At 33.9% G+C, this 18,097-nt stretch overlaps 1 protein-coding gene across 15 annotated transcripts in view; it reads right to left on the minus strand.

Annotated features, from left to right (window-relative positions):
- Positions 1-18,097, minus strand: part of NOL4 (nucleolar protein 4) — a 380,536-nt gene that overhangs the window by 244,907 nt on the left and 117,532 nt on the right. For all 15 annotated transcript variants that reach the window (XM_003734633.6, XM_002757158.7, XM_078346926.1 and 12 more), the window contains one exon: positions 13,273-13,405. In XM_003734633.6, the coding sequence (XP_003734681.2) occupies positions 13,273-13,405 (133 nt within the window). The remainder of the gene's footprint in view (positions 1-13,272; positions 13,406-18,097) is intronic.

Genomic DNA, 18,097 nt, shown 5'->3' on the forward strand with positions numbered 1-18,097 from the left:
CAGGGCAATTATTGTCAAGAGATATTATTGAATAAACAGAATTTAGGTTTGCTACACCTGTTTTAGAAAGCTAGAAAGAACCAATAAATTTCAATGGCTACAAACAATATTTTAATTTCTTTATAACAATGCAGAAACAAAAAGAATATATGCATGATAATAGGAAGGTAAAGGAAAACATCTACAAGTGGTTGTTATAGACAGATTATAAAAGCACAATCTATATGAAAATATTAGCTATATTATTAATTTCCCGTTTGAAAATAAGAACATTTTCTAAAATGATCAAGACTGCAAAGTATAAAATAGGTGTAAGCAAGCAAAGGATCTAATAAATGCAATGGTTATACAGCTGGGCTTGCAGCAACCTGGAAACTCGTGCTTAAAGCCATGGGTATCAGAACCAGAAGGATACTGTGTTTTGATCCTATTTCCTCTACTTAGTAGTTGTGGTGATGAGAGGCTAGTAAATTAGCCTCAGTTTCCTCTTGTATATGAAAAAATAACAGTGTCTACTTCAAATGGCTGTAGTAAAAACTTTAAAAAGCTAATTCCTCAAAGAGTGCCTAGTATTCAGTAAACCGTCAAGAAATTTTAGTTCTTGTTATCATCTGTCCTTTGAGTTAGAAATACCTTTTAAAAATAATTTGATTTTATTTGGTTGAATTGGATGAGAGTTTATGCAGTTTTTATTGAAACTAAAATAGAATTACGCACACTGTATTTTAGAGAAACAAACTTCTGTCCATGCTGGCACGCTTTAAGAGAGTAGGCATGTCCTCACAGAGACCACTTTAGGACCCCGCATCAGCACGCAGTCCACTAAACTCCAAGATCCCTATACTGATATTCTGATTTCTTTTGATTGCTTTATCATAGATTGGAAATAAAGACAGAGCTAAGCAGTGATGAGTTGCACCTTTTATTCTATATGGCACCAGGACTGATTCTCCATGACATTGTTACACCATAACAATAATAATATGTTAGTCAAATAACCCCATAGAGTTATATGGGCTAATTGATGATGTCTGACCATCAAAATTTCTAAAATATATATGAACATTTTAGGTTGCCAAAGACATAACAATGCAGTGGTTGAAGGAAATCTCAAGAAATACTCTAGTACCTCAAAACCTCAGGAAAGATTTTATGAAAAATGATTGAGGAAAATTAAAAATTATTGTTGAAACAGCTAAAGCTGTCTCTCTCTCTCTCATTTTGACATATACACATACCCACAAATATGTACATTCAAAATGGATTAGGGGTAAGGGTTCTTATGAATGAGATTCTTCATAGAGGAAAAAGAAGAAAGTGATCATTTAACAATATTTTGGCAATATTTGTGAGCTTTCTTGTTGACTACAGTTTCTTCACAATGGCATGGTAGATTGGTAGGAAAATGGAGGAAACAACTCTGAATGACTCTTGCAATCAGGACGGGAAGGAGAAACAAGAAGACTGGAAAGTCTGTCATTTCAGGAAACACCTTGGTTTTCTAAGGAAGGGCAATTCCTTAAACCAGAGAACTTAAACACTCTTAAACTAGAGAAAGGAATTAAAGAGATAGTCCTGGGGTGTCTCCATTGCTCTTTAATTCCTTCTCTAGTTTAAGAAAACACTAAACCAGTTTAGAGATGTACAGAAAATTACACAAGATAAAATGTTATGAACTAGAAATAGAACCTTAATAGGGTGAACAGTCAGATGGTTCTGAAACTCTAATAAAGTTTAGAGAGAGATTATCTAAAGCCTCTCATTTACAAATATAGAAAAGTTTGTCCAAAGTTGTTAATGATACTTACATAAGATTGCCAAACTAGTTACTGGTCGAGCTAGTGTCAGTATTTATGATTGGGAGGTTCTTCATGCTGTCTTCCTAATGAATTTAATATATCGGTTACTAATTCTTCTATTGTTTCATAGTAGATTTTGGATATAGATAAGGAAGAACTCAAGGCTTCAGGAACCCAAAAGTAAGATATAAAAAGGACAGAATATAGATCCTTGGATGTTGTTGTTACTTTCTGTTTGTTTTTCTTTTAGCAGTCAGGCCCTTCTTCTTTAGGGCTGTTGTGGTTTGTTGGGGGTCCACTCTAGACTATTCACCTGGGTCCTTTTGTACCTGGAGGTATCACCAGTGGAGGCTGCAGACCAGCAAAGATGGCAGCCTGCTTCTTCCTCTGGGAGCTCTGTCCCAGCATGGCACTGACCTGATACCTGCTGGAACACTTCTGTATGAGGTGTCAGGAGACTCTTGTTGGGAGTTCTCACACAGTCAGGAGGAGCCAGATCAGAGACCTACTTAAATAGGAAGTCTTGCTGCCCTTTGGTGGAGTGGCTGTGCTGTGCTGGGTGGATCCCCCGCCTCTGGGCTGCCCTGACTCTCCAGAGTCCACAGGCAGAAAAGACGAAGACTGCTGATCCAAGATACGTCAACTGCCCTTCCTCCTAGGGGCTCCTCTCAGGGAATCAGAATTCTGTCCATAAACCACTGGCTGGGGATACTGAAATAATTGCCACAGGGAGACCCTGGCCATTGAGGAAAAGGAAAGCAAGTGCCTTTGGCAAGAATAACTGAGTCTCGGGGTTGAGTGCATTTTAATATAGAAGTAAGCAGATGGAGAAGAAATTTCAAAACACTATTTCCATTCCAAAAGATTTTATATTTTATTGTATTTTAAATACTGTGTGTGGCTCCAAAGGGAGTATGAAAGGATATATTCAATATACTTTGTTTTCTGTCCCAAGGTAGTCCCAGTCAAGTGGAGAAATGAGACTGATAAGAAAATAATTACACTGTAAATTTATAATAATTAAAATGAAATATCCTTTCAACCCCTTTCTTCAATACCTTCCAACTATTCTTTCTTTATATCACCCACAATCTAACTAATATCCCTGTAAACCTAGTAAATAAAGATTTTCATGGTCAATTTACCCCTATCTTGTAGTTGATTTATCTGTCTGTACAGCTGCCAGGCAACACCAGCTTCAAAGCCCTACTAAACACTGAAATTGCTTTTGCCTAAAGGCTAAAGTTGTTTTTAAAAGAAGTAATAGCTAGCTCACCCAAATTAGCACAAGAAAGTTATATAGAAACACAGCATGGTGTTGAGTTTATGGTAAGAGTTTATAGAGGCCAGCCAGGTGATAGTAAAAACAACAAAAACAAAAACAGAAAACCAAAAAAAGACAGTTGTTCAAGACTCTCAAGTTGGAAATGCAGATGGTCTGATTCTGTAACATAGCTGGATGTATAAATTGTTAGGTTCAAAATTTATTTGAATAAATTCAGAATGGATATGTATTATTTAATATCTCTCCCAGTGTTATGAGGCTTCTTAATTTTGTTTATGCATTAACATACAGACAAAATCCATATTTAACCATTAAAGGGTTTGGCATCTGCTATTTGGTCCTAACAGAATTTTGGTGTCTCCTGGAGGTGCTGAAACTGATTGAACTTTGGATCCACATAAACATTCATGGACTGGCAAACCCTGTCATGAAGACAGTGACAAAAGGAAAAGAGTGATATCTCAAAACAAAGAAGTAGCCCACGAGTGAAATTCCAAATTAATTTGACATCCTTCACTGACCAAATAAGACTCTCCAAGTCAAGTGTGAATCCAAGCCAATTTCCTCTAGTTTTGAAGAGGATCATAACCTAGCTAAGATGGGACTGGTCTCTGGGGTGTGGCAAGTTTGAGCCTGAAATCAATAAGCTGACTCTCTAAACAAGTATTCATTCATATTAAAAAAAAAAAACCCTTATGAAACATAAGTAAAGTATTGAAAGGCAGAATTGTCACTAAGAAAGGTAGAGCAAACTCCCAAGCAATGTGACCTTAAATGTAAAAAGAAAATAATATTCCCTACATAAGCATTTTAAATAAATACACAACTAAGCATTATTTTTCATACTTATCTTTTGTATGTAAGTCAATTTGCTTTTTCTTCTGCTTTTGGAAACAGAGAATTACTGCTTAAAAGCAATTTCAAACAATTAAATACTTACACATGAACACACACAGACACACACATAACAATATTACAAATGGATTTAACAATCAAAATTTCCTCCAATTAATAGGAACATTCCTTCCAATTACTTGTTTTCTTTATGTTAGTTATAAAGGTAGTTTATGCTTCTGCAAATTTTGATACAATTATTTACAGAGCAACTGCCATAAAGGGAGCTTTCTAAAAGCTTCATGAGCTTAACTAACTCAACTGAGAATATTTAAACAAATTCATCATGTGAATTGTTTTTAATAAGGCATTAAAACAACTTAAATTAAGAAAAAACAGCAGCATTGTATCATTTTTAGGTATTTTAAGTCAAGAAGTGTATACAAATTAAAAAGTGAGAACAAAACCAGATTTAAGAACAGATTTAAATTTGAAGTCAAATATTTTATTACATTTGTGTAAAGGTAGCCACATATTTTAAAAAATTTTTGCTCTATGCCAAATTTTCTAAGCAATTATAAACACTTAAAGAAAACAAACTTGCACAAGAAAGAAAATGACTTACACAAGACAACATAATCTCTCCAGGGAATCTGGTGTTCAGCCTGAAAAATATTTTAATAGCTTTTCTAATTAAAATTCACCATCACAAAGAAGTTAACTAAAGATTTAATTTCCTATTAAGTATACTGTTTTACATCACTTTATTAAAAACATGTTTTATTAGATTTTCCAATGTAATTAAATGGTGAACAGTACATAGTTCTTACTTTTACTGCTGGTTTATATGCTTTAATAATTACATAAAACTACCTTATTCAACCAAATTCAATGTAATTTTAGTTGCAAGCATATTTTTACAAAAATTTTATTCATATATAAACTAGGCAGTAAAAAAGCCTTGCAAAAGAGTATTTCATGTGTGTTTGTGTGTGTGTTCCAAAGTCCAGTGTGTGTAAGTGTGCAATGTTCATATACATAAGAGTGAAAACAGACTGAAAAATTTCTCAGAGTAGAAAAGGAGCATCTTCCAAAGTTATAAAAGAACTGTCATATGTGGCAATTGTCATGACTAAGAAAACAGAGCTAACTGAAACACATACAAATACATACATATACTAGGAATGAACTTACATGCTATTACTCACTCATAAGGTAACTCAGAAGTACCTGGTCAAAACATTTGAGCATGAACTGTACCAACATGACTTAATCCCCTTTAGACCTATTGCCATTTTGACACTCCTGTACAGCTGGGTAGAATAGTAAGAAATATCTTCAAAAGCATAGTGTGGAACATTGGTTCCCACACTTTTATCCCACACAATTGTCTTAGTCATCCCATCTGAGATGGGTTCCATCAATCTGTATTTTTAAAATACATTCCCAATGTAGGAGTTTCAGGGGGCCAGTTTAGCACATAACCCGAATTAGGATATAAGAAAAAGTGAAACTCTAACAACCACATTGGTTTATGTACTTATTTATCTCACAGTCAGATTGCTATTTTTTGTTAACTTACTCCCATCTATGTTTCCACTGAAAAGAGGACTACAACAATTTTACAAGTGTGAAAGCCAAGATATATACAATGCACATATGTAAGCATCATTGCTATCTGAAACAGAAATGCATTGCAATTTCAAAAACACCTTGTTTCCATATCCTTCATATTCTAAGTTATTTTAGAGCTTAAATCATTAGTTCAAATCAATGAAGTATGACAATTTCATATGATTCAATCTCATATGTAGTGTTCATGCTTGTAACTCCATTGTCCAACTTATTCTAGAATTCAATATATATATACATATATTGAATTTATATATATTTATACTATATATATATATATATATGAAAGTGATTTATTTAGAGAGAGAGAAAAACAGGAGAAAGAGAGAGAAAGAAACAGCTAACTCTCACACTGAGTGAGATAATTCAGAAAGAGGGAATCCAGGAGAGGAAGCAGCTTCCACAGTGAGTGGAAGGGAATAGAGAGACATGGAGTTTAGGAGGGGAAGACAGGCTTCCATAAGAGAGTGTGGAAGGGGACTCCAGAGGGCAAGTCCTGGAGAAATTCAGTGTTCACTATGGGAGTGTTGGTGGAAGGGGACCCAAACATGGGGTCCTCAATAGATATTTTTTGAGAGAATAATGAAATATTAGATCTCACACCATTTACCCTTGTCCTAAGTATACCCAAGGATCCAAGTGAGTTACTTTTAAAATTATATCTCTGAATGGTACACTTGTCTTTTTTTTTTTTTTTTTTTGGAGCAGGGGCTACCTAGCCCCTGAAAATACTTCTTATTTTCAGTTAATTCTATATCACATGTTTCTTAGTGGGAGGCAAGGATTTTTACTGTGGATGCCAAAAGGCTCACAGGATCTTGGGGAAACATTTAATATATAAATATTTTTAATGGATTCCTTAATAGCACAACTTTAGAATCCAGCATACTAGGGAGGTTGAGGCAGGAGAATTGCTTGAACCTGGGAGGTGGAGGTTGCAGTGAGCTGATATTGTGCCACTACACTCCAGTCCAAGTGACAGAGCAAGACTCAGTCTCAAAAAAAAAAAAAAAAAATCCATGCAGGCAGAAATCTAACTCCATATTTTAGAGGTGGATACTAGTTCTAGTCATTTTCTCTAACTAGACCTTCAAGGACTAAGTGAAAATCAGTAAGAGTCCATTTTTGCCCAGAGATATTCAAAGAAAGAAACTTTTCTAAGTTTTGGAACCTGTCTTCTGGCCTTTTCACCCTGAGAACCACAACATTTTTTTATAGAAAATGTGACTTTATTCAAAGGTATGCAATTCAAATCATTACAATGCAGAATACTAGCCTTTCCTTTAATTAACCCAAATATATTTATAATATTATTTCATGTAATAATTTTAATTATTGTTTAATTTTTACTAAACTGATATTTATGGTAGAAATAATTACCTGTTCTTAACAGTGAAGTAAGACCTAAATGTTTTCAAAGTTTATTATAATTAACCACAATTGTGTAAGATTACATAAATATATATGTGTGTGTGTGTGTATATATATATGTTTATGCTATAGTTTAATATTTGTATGCAAGTTAGCCCTAAATTTCAATTCAAAATTTTTTCTGCTTAGCAACCATAGTCTGACCAATTGATGCATATCAAAACATTTTTATAATATAAATGTTATGATAAAAGGAGATTTTCTCAAATTCTGGCAAACGAACTATTTATTTCTAAATACTAATAGAATGATCAAGTGTATCTGTGAATGGAAAATTTTCCTTGACTATATATGTTTTTAAATCTGTCATTGGTATAAGTTAAAGTAAACACTGATGAACTCCCTCTTTTTTTTTGAGACGGAGTCTCACTATGTCTCCCAGGCTGGAATGTAGTGGCACAATCTCAGCTCACTGCGACCTCCAACTCCCTGGTTCAAGTGATTCTCCTGCCTCCACCTCCCAGATATCTCTTTAAGAGAACTGTTGGCCAGGCAGTGTGGCTCACACTGGTAATTCCAACACTTTAAGAGGCTAAGGCGGGAGTATCAGTTGAGCCCAAGAGTTTGAGACCAGCCTGAACAACATAGTAAGACCCCCATCTCTACAAAAACAATTTAAGAATTAGCCAGGCATGCACACAGTGAGCCATGGCCAGTGTCAATGCACTCCAACCTGGGTGAAAGTGACATTACCCGAGAGAGAGAGAGAGAGGTAACTGTTAATTTCCAAGTCCTTCTCCCTCTTTTATTGTGTCTAGGTATTACCACATCCCTGTGCTTGGCACACAGACGTTACTTACAGTGCTTGTTAAAGACTTCAATATATAAACAAGTCATTGACTGAACAATGAAGTATTAAACACTGCAAAAAAAATGTTAAAAAATGTCCATTACTCCATTGAGTCAATTGACATGTGATAATAAAGGGACATTGACCATGCTCTCCCAAGAACAATTTATTCTGTGATGTTATGACCAAAATCACAGAAAATAAGGTGTAAAAAGAAATGTATACTTTTAAAAATTGTAATCCCTTACTTTCATAGCCGATTAAGCTGACATACAGAAAATTTAAGGGTATGCCACAACATTCCTTTGTATTCCTATTATCTTTTTCAAAAATGCAGAAATACTTATAATTTGTTCCAATTGAAAAACACATAAATCTACTGCTAATATATAATAATCTTTCTAATTATTTGTGCTCAAAAAAGCACAAATATTCCCTTACAAAATATCAATAGTTTATATTAATGTGTTAACTCAGAAAAGCAATTAAAATAGTTCTTAGAAAAGTATCGTGTAAAATGAAGGGAAACACTTATTTTGAACTGAAGTCTGCTTCTAAATCTGACACTTTTCTCTTGCCAGATATCTTTTTAAAAATAACCCCATACAAGAAATGAACATCAGCTGTTTTAGAAGGTACAAATTCATAATAAAGTAAATAATTGATTTAGGAAAGGGAATACTTTTTTGAGCTAATCCATGCTGCCATAAATTTCTAGGATCTGAGATTTAAATACAGAATTTCAAGTGACAAAATTTCTGTTTCTAATCCATTTAAATGGATGACAGAACAAGAAGAACGCTTACAAATTGCTGACTATTTGAAGGATGCCTTTAGCTGTTAGGCCCAGAGATGCTTTTTGAAATTCTGTGAACCGCAGCCATTGCACAGCAAAGCTTCCTTTAAAATAAGCTCCTTATACTCCACAACAACTTCAAGGTGTTGTGCTTTTACTCATGCTTTCATGAGTAAAGCAGCTGTATATATAACCTTTAAATGATTCTAACTTAAAAACATTCTTTTAGGTCTGTAAAAAAAAATTTAAATAGCTCAACATAGTTTCCTTAAAACCAAAAATAGGGAAAAAATATTTGCTATGCAAAGATTCAGTTTCTATGTATTTTTTACCTTTATGTTTTTACTGAGTTAAGGAAGTATTATGAACTTTGAAAAAGGCAAAAAAAAAAAAAGCAGAATATTATACATTAATCTCGAAATATTCTTCTCATTACAAATTCTTCATTCAGGTTTGTGTCTTCTTGACCTTTATCTAATTATCTAGTCTGAGGAAAATATTTTTTCTTCTTTTTCTCTTTTTCCCAGTATCTAAATATATCTCTATATATGGATGTACATTTCCAGAACAATGCACATCTGATAGTCCTCTTTTCCCTTGTTTTTTTTATGAATACCTTGCAAATTTTCTATAACCTTAGCGAAACGAAAATTGAAAAAAAAAGTTATTTTACTCTTCATTTTATATGGTGCCCAATAAGGACATTCTTATACCTGCCTGTTATAACTATTGGAAAGGATTCACAAAAATCACAATGTCCTACATTAATTTCTCTAAGTAAAATCTTAAGTGAATCACCCTAATATTAAAGAAAACAGAACATTATAATTTAACTTAAAAATGTTGTATTGTTTAGGTTTTCAAAATATTAAACCGGGGTTTCAGTCAACTGTTAAAATAGAAATTTCTCCTACAGTTTTTCCAGACTTCAGACACATTCAACCAATGACTGTAGATAATAGAGTTTAACTGCCCCGTCAAAATAAAACAATGATCTACATCTACATTGTCTGACACAGTAGCCACCAGTAACATGCAGCTATTTAAATTTGAATTAAAATTAAATTACAATAGTTCCTCAGTCACACTAGCTATATTTCAAGTACTCAATAGCCACAATGTGGAGAGTGACTATTATGTTGGACAGCGTAACTACAGAACTATTCTGAGACAGCAGAAAGTCAACTGGGCACTGATTCCTAGACCTTAGTTCAGCCCTAATTCTCAACATCTCTCCATTGTGTCTCTTCAATCCCCATCATACTGGAGTCTTACAGACCCTTATTCTCTACCTATACCATTTGTTTTCAACTTAGAGTAATTTTGTCCTGCAAGGGACATTTACAACATCTGAAGATATTTTTGTCACAGTTGGGAGCAGGGGAGCTATGAGCATGTTGCAGGTAGAGGCCAGGAAGCTGCTAAACATTATGCAGAGTACATCCCTCTCCAACAAAGAGTTGTGTGTCAATAGTGCCAATGCTGAATTTGATACATATTCCTTTAAATTGTTGTCATATAAGGTAGGTTTCATGCTTTTTTTTTTCTCACTGTGATACACACACACACACACACACACACACACCTAAGAATATAGGAAGCTCTAAAAGAAAGGTAATGTTAGATGAATAAATTAAGATACAGATAGCATAAATGATATAATTCTAGGTATTTGATGACAAAATGTTGTGAATACATACATAGTAGGTTGTCAATATGGGTTACCTAAGAGAGTGTCATTGTGAGAAGAAAGGACAGAAGAAAAGATAAATATGTAAAACTTATGACTTATAATTATGGTGAAAGTTATATTTTAATCATTTATGTGATGGAGCATGTAAGAACTAGCTCAAATAAAGCCAATGAAAGGGAAACTGTAAGCATGTGAAGACTCATTAATTAATATAGTATTTGCATTCTAGAAGAGAAACAGTTAATAAGTGAGAAAAACAATGCAGTTTCATACAGTGATAAGTCCTCTGAAGAATATTAACAATTAGGAAATAGGTAAGGGGAGATAGTCCTGAGCTCAGGGAAGATGTCAACTCTTGGAGAAGTAAATTTGGGATTCATCTAGGTACAGATGGTATGGAAAGCAACATGATTAGATGTGGTGTCCTAGGGATTGAGAGTAAGGAAGAGAGAGTTGAAGACTGAATGCTGACATCTATAAAATAGAACATGGAAAAGGAGACCCCAGAGATGAATGAGACAGAAATCACACCTGAAAAAAAAAAAGGAGCATTGTCTTTAAACATTAGTGTTGAGAGAGATGAGGACTAAGCGTTGACCAATGAATTAAGCAATGAGAAGCCTACTGGTGATATTCACAAGAACAAGTGAAGTCAGGTGGCAAGGATAAAAGCCCATTTGTGATAAGCCGAAAAGGGTAGAGTGGAAATAATGGGACAACTCTTTCAGAGTTTCACTGTAAAGTCTGTTGCAGGGGTGGTGCAGAGAAATAGGAAAATGAAAGAAGAGGTGCAATGGGATATGATATGGTTGAATGTTTTTGTCCCATCCAAAACTGATATTGAAACTTAATCCCAAACATAGCAGGTTTAAGAGGTATAGCCTTTAGGATGTGTCAATCTCATCTCATGAATAGGATTATAAAAGGGCTTGACAGAAGGAGTTTACCCCTCTTTGGATCCTGCCACCATGAGAGGATATGGTGTTTCTCCTCTCCGAAGGATTCAGCAATAAGGCACTATTGTAATGCAGAGAACAAGGTCTTCCAGACACTGAACCTACTGGCACCTAGATCTTGGACTCCAGAGCTATGAGAGATAAACCTCTATTCTTTATAAATGACCCAGTCTCAGGTATTTTGTTATAGCAGCACAAATGGAAAAACACAAAATCAATGGAGACTTTTTGAAAAAGGTATTTATCAAATCATGTTTGTGTGTAGATTCTAATAACCCAGTAGAGTGAGGAAACCTCTGATACAAAAGAAAGAGGAGGGATCATTGTAAGAGAAAACTCAACAAGAAATGTGAGGAAAAAAATATCTGACACGTAAGACAAGTTTTAGGCCTAGGTTTTATTTATTTGTTTGTTTGTTTGTTTGTTTATTTTTAGGCCTAGGTTAAAGAAGGAACAACTAGATAGGTGATTACACTTGAAACATGCATCAATATATCATGAGAAAGTGTTTTTTCCTAAGAGTAAGTAGTATTTGGAGTTATTCCACTGCACTTGATTCAAATCAGTATAGATTTATATCACAGCAACTGTGGCATAGCCAAAGATCCACAGCTTGCAACTCCAGTCAAGAAAACAATGAATTTGCATGATGAGAGACACCCTCTACATTCTCTATACATCCTCTGGTATCTGTATTCTCTAAAATTATGGACTAATGATCATGAGGAGATAAGTTAAAGGCATAAGCAAATTAATCGAGTGATGTGCATTACTAAGAAAATTGCCATTACAAAAACACAAAATCTGAGGAATGCCTATCAGGTTTTAGAGGAAAAGAGAAAATTTATATTTAAATCAGAAAAACTTCATTCTTATAATATTTACAAATAAATGACATTTCTACTACAATAGCTACTTTAGCACATAGCAAGTAAGATACTATCTTAAAGTTACTGATAATCAATGCATTCTCGTTTTCTTATAACTCATGCTAACAAGGACACCAGCATGTTTTAAGATTCATCTGAAATGAGAAAAAGAAAAGCCCCTCTGTTCTTGGACTTTTTTATGCTTAAAACTAGGGATTTCTTGAGCCTTGCCAACACAAACAGGACACAAATAGCAGCTAGAAATATAGCAATCTTTTGCCACCAGTTTGTAATAGCAAGTGTTAGAGAAAGCCAAGATTTTTTCAGTATCTATAAATGCAAGTACAAAACTGTTCAACCAAAAAGTTCATGTAAACCTGTTAAATACAGAAATAATAAACAAATTTTTAATAAAATCAGCCAATTTCCTTCTATATATAACCCTTTTATTTGCAATTATGAAATAAGCTACATTTACTTGTATACATAATTTTATACTTACAAAGACAAAATATACAAAGAAAGCTTTCAAAGATATCTGAAAATATTAGACCTACAATGTTTCTATGACATCTACTTTCTCTATATATCTAGCTTTCTTCCTATCAAGAACAATAGGCTGATTCAGAAATCTTTCATGAACCCAGGAGTAAGAGATCATGATCTTTCCTTTCTTAACAGCTGAATAAAGTAGCTCAAAATCAGAGCAAAATATTGTCTTACTCAGCAATATTGCTCTGGTAAAATTTCTTTAATATCTAGTGGTTCTTAATTGAAACTTGTCTTTTACATAAAAGAAAAACATCCAAATTAATATTTTGATCATATTTAATTGCTTAGTCAGAAGATTGATGACCCAAGAAATCAAAGCTAGAAAATATTATCACCAAAACCAAACTGTACTGATACAACACATATTTTAAGTTCAGCAAGCAAAACATGAATTCACTTGAATTTTATAATCAATATCTACTGATAAATCAGTCTAACACTTTGGTTTTGAACAAAGTTTTGTATTAAAACAAAGTGAAGTGTATAATATAATATGAATCCATAGAGAAAAGTTCCCATAGAAACAGGCAGATTTTAAAAACTGACAAAAGAGTTAAGAGATAGTTGTTGTTTTGATGCATTCTGACTCATTATTTTGTGTTGTTTTGGTTATTTAGTCAAATTGAAAGGCTTACCATCTTGCTGGCCATGAAGTGTCTGGGGACTTTGCATTCTTTCTTCAAGATTGGAGCTAAGATCAGAGTTCACAGCTGACATCCGTGTTGAATCACTCATGTCAAATTCATCACTTTCTATTGAACTTTCATCCTGAAAATAGTTTTAAAATATCATCAAGCATTTTTAAATATAATATATTTAAATAATAACCATTTTATCTACTCTGTCAATTGGAGTATATCCAGTAAGTTTATACAGAATTCAGAAAAGTATGTTACAAACTAATAAATGTTTAAAATAACAAATAATAGAATAATTTCTCCCTTCAAGGAATTTCAAGACTAGTGAAATAATATGTCCCAATGTACATCAACTTTTTAAAGATAAAATATATATGTTTAAACACAGTATAGTTTAGGAATTAGCCTGTATAAAGAATGAATTTTATAGTAAATAACTTCTAAAAGAGTTAATAATCAAACGTAACATAAAGAGAAATACAAGTTTTGGTTAAAAACTAAATGACAAAAAATGTGACAAGGAAAAATCTTAAAACGCAAAAAGAAAGGCCTTATAAAAATTTTTCATTGACAAACAGGATAGATTCGAATATAGCAAATTTACATATTAGGTACACAGTCCACTTGTAATGGAGGGCAAGGTAAACTTAGCACACCCTTCCTTTCTTTACTAGCGAATATAAATTGCATGGCAACCACAAAAAGGAGATCTAGGTAAAATTGTGCATGAAACTTTTACTAAAAGTCAGATCATAAAATGGCTAAATTACCAAAAGGCCAGTTTGCCGAATGGCCAATTTATCAAAACTTTTCAAATGTGAAACCAAATCTAGGATATATAATTGCAGTCATTTTACTGAAGCAAATTCCTTTTGCAGAACTGATTTTTTGGATAAATGGTATACTTATATAGGCAGGAAGGCCTGAGAAACCTGTGTAAAATGTAAATGTTTAATCAAAATCTCTAGCTTGACTTTAGTTTGTAAATGTTTGATCTGAACATTTAACACTAATATAAATCAGCAGTAGTAGTGCTGCTATTTATGTTGCACATGTTCTTTATATTTTATCGCAACTATTAAGTAGCTACAAATTTGCAAATAATTTATAGATGAAGAAACTGACACACAGAGAAGTTAAGTCATTTTTCCTGCTATTATATACCAGAACCAGGAGTCATATGAAGTCATCCAGACTTGACGAAACAGTATCTTTGAATAGGAAGAATTACCTTGGTTTCATAAATGACATCTTGGCATCAGCAAAGAAGTTTCTATGATGAATGGAGAAGAACATCCTGGTAGACTAATAAGTTGGCATTCGGATTCTTATTTCAGGCTCAGTGTCTTTCTCAGTGGCGTCTTTGCTTTACCAAAAATTTGGTCATGCTTGGGCACACTGAGTAGTACCAGCTCTTCATAAATTAGTAAGGAAATGGCACTGTGTTAGATCTCTGGACAATCAGCCACATAGACTTCTCTTGGTTGACTCCCCTCTTTCAGTACATTACGCTTACTCCATTCTAAGTTCTAATGTGTGTGTGTGTGTGTGTGTGTGTGTGTACACATATAACTTATCATAATAAGCGGCTTAATAATTGAGAATATTTTAAATATTTTTCTCCATGATTACACACACACACACACACACACACACACAGAAGCAAAAATAAGAGACTTCAATGTGGATTTACATTATCAGTGATAACAATATGGACTTGTTATTAATGTGGATCATATGCAAATGCATACATATATACATACATTGATAGATTATATAATATCTGTTACAAACTCTACATATACTTTCTGTGATGTCATGATATTTTAGAGGATGTTCTCAGAAGCCAGACTTCCTACATTCAGGTGCACATTCTGCCAGTTATTAGATATGCTACCTTAAGGAAGTTACAACTTACTGTGCTTCAGTTTCTTTATCTATGCAATGGAAATAAAAATAGTGCCAGTCTCACAGAGTCATATGAGGAGTGAGGGCATGTACCATATTTAAGGTATCTAGAACAATGTCAGGTACATGATAAGCACAATATAACTGTTTAATAATACTCTGTGGAATATACAATAAAGTCTATAGCATATAATGTTATGCACATTTATTTGAGTATATGAACTTATATAACTAAATATAATACATTTAATATAATGGTAAACACAAAATGTGTTACTAAAGTAGCTGTATGTTTACATAAACACAAATAGTCTTTATAAGTGTTGGTTACAAAGGTCACAAAAATGCTAACTATAAGTAATCTAGTAAAATATTCATATGCATATAAATATGTAAAATACATGTATATGAGGATGTGTGTGTGCGTGTGTGTGTGTGTGTGTGTGTGTGTGTGTGTGTGTGTTTGTATGTGTTTATGTTTAAAGAAGAGCTAAATATAAAGATCCAGGTCACAGCCCTGTTTTATGAAATGGTTGTACAAACAGCTACAGCATATTATGGAAAATCAATATATTTTTTATCACCAGTAAATGACTCTTGCCAGCATACATTTTAATAAATACAAACAAGAGATTAAAATGTTTACATAACAAAATGGATAGTTATATAGTTTTGTAATTTAAAAAACACCACATCAAATTATATATCATTATAAGTGGCTTAGTGATTGAGAATATTTTAAATATTTTCCTCCACCATTACATATGAAGTATAATTTATGTTCACAATTCTATTCCTTATTAGAATTCAACTGTCATACATTTATAAAGAGTTTTAATGAGACTAAGTGCATGTATTCATTCTGTATATTCTATTCTAATTAATAATTAATTGCATTATTGTTTTTATTAAAAGTTAGCAAAGGTATATGAAATATAAGCTTGTGCTTTTTTTACCAACACAGAGATAATACTAATTACACTAGGAAGAAACTGCTGAAGACTTCTAAGAGTAAGGAATCAGAAAACTTGACTGATATGATATAAATATTTTATTCATGATTATCTTTACACCATTCATCTAATTCCTTTCCTATATGAATATCTATTTTGTATGACAACCAGAAAAAATTCTCCACATTATTCAGTGTGAGCTTATTTCTTACATGACTAAAATCATGAAAGTCATGGCCAGCGACCCTAGTAATTCTGCCTCCTTGAAACTTAATGTTTTAATATTAGAACACTTTATGACAAATAATTTTCTTTTCAGTCTTTTTCCTTTTAGACATGGCACTTATTTTTCAAAAGCTTTGTTATTGAGCTTTTATTTCTATCTTCAGAACTTGCTTGAAATGGGACCCCCTAACCTGCTCCATATTTCATTTTAGTTTCTAAGCTCCAGATTTTATCTCTAAAGGATCTCCACCATGTACCTCCTGATTTCCATTGCTATTGTCCTGCCTGATTAGTTTAGAATTGTATTTTTCCATTTCCTGAAATATGTAATAATAGTCTCCCAGTTAACATCCACCTCCAATTTCTCTACAGCAGTCCTACCTGTTAACACTGCCAAATTAATCTTCCCATTTCTAAACATGTCACTTTTCTATTCATAAATTTGCAGCTTCATCCATGGCTTACTAAATAATGTGTATGCTATTCAATCAACCATTTAGGATTTCCCATAAGACTGCTTGAAAACTACTGCCACTAATCTTCTCTTTCTGTTTTTTGTTTTTGTTTTTGTTTTTTTTTTTTTTTTTTTTTTTTGAGATGGAGTTTCGCTCTTGTTACCCAGGCTGGAGTGCAATGGCGGGATCTCGGCTCACCACAACCTCCACCTCCTGGGTTCAGGCAATTCTCCTGCCTTAACCTCCTGAGTAGCTGGGACTACAGGCGCGCACCACCATGCCCAGCTAATTTTTGCATTTTTTAGTAGATACGGTGTTTCACCTTGTTGATCAGGATGGTTTCGATCTCTTGACCTCGTGATCCACCCGCCTTGGACTCCCAAAGTGCTGGGATTACAGGCGTGAGCCACCGTGCCCGGCCTCTGTTGATTTTTTAAAACTTATTGTGTGCTCAAATTATATTATCAGCATCTCTACGAAATTCATCATCTCAAACCTCAGTGTGCATGAGTGTAGGTCCTGTTAAAAGTTCATATCCTCAGGTCCCACACATCAGACCTAGCATTAGAATCTTTGGGGTGTGGTCCTGCAACATATAGTTCAATGAGCTATTTAATGCTGGCTATCTGCCCAGTCCAGTGCTGTTCAAGAAACCACATTGAGATACCATCTCACGCCAGTTAGAATGGCGATCATTAAAAAATCTGGAGACAACAGATGCTGGAGAGGATGTGGAGAAAAAGGAACACTTTTACACTGTTGGTGGGAGTGTAAATTAGTTCAACCATTGTGGAAGACGGTGTGGCGATTCCTCAAGGCCTTAGAAATAGAAATTCCATTTGACCCAGCAATCCCATTACTGGGTATATATCCAAAAGACTATAAAGCGTTCTACTATAAGGACACATGTACACGAATGTTCATTGCAGCACTGTTTACAATAGCAAAGACCTGGAATCAACCCAAATGCCCACTGATAATAGACTGGATTGGAAAAATGTGGCACATATACACCATGGAATATTATGCAGCAATCAGAAATGATGAGTTTGTGTCGTTTGTAGGGACATGGATGAATCTCGAGAACGTCATCCTCAGCAAACTGACACAAGAACAGAAAATGAAACACCGCATATTCTCACTCATAGGTGGGTGATGAAAAATGAGAACACATGGACACAGAAAGGGGAGTACTAAACACTGGGGTCTATTGGGGGTAAAAGGGGAGGGCCAGTGGGAGGGGGAGGTGGGGAGGGATAGCCTGGGGAGAAATGCCAAATG

This window comes from Callithrix jacchus, chromosome 13 (assembly GCF_049354715.1).
Source record: "Callithrix jacchus isolate 240 chromosome 13, calJac240_pri, whole genome shotgun sequence".
In the NCBI taxonomy this organism is placed as follows: domain Eukaryota; kingdom Metazoa; phylum Chordata; class Mammalia; order Primates; family Cebidae; genus Callithrix; species Callithrix jacchus.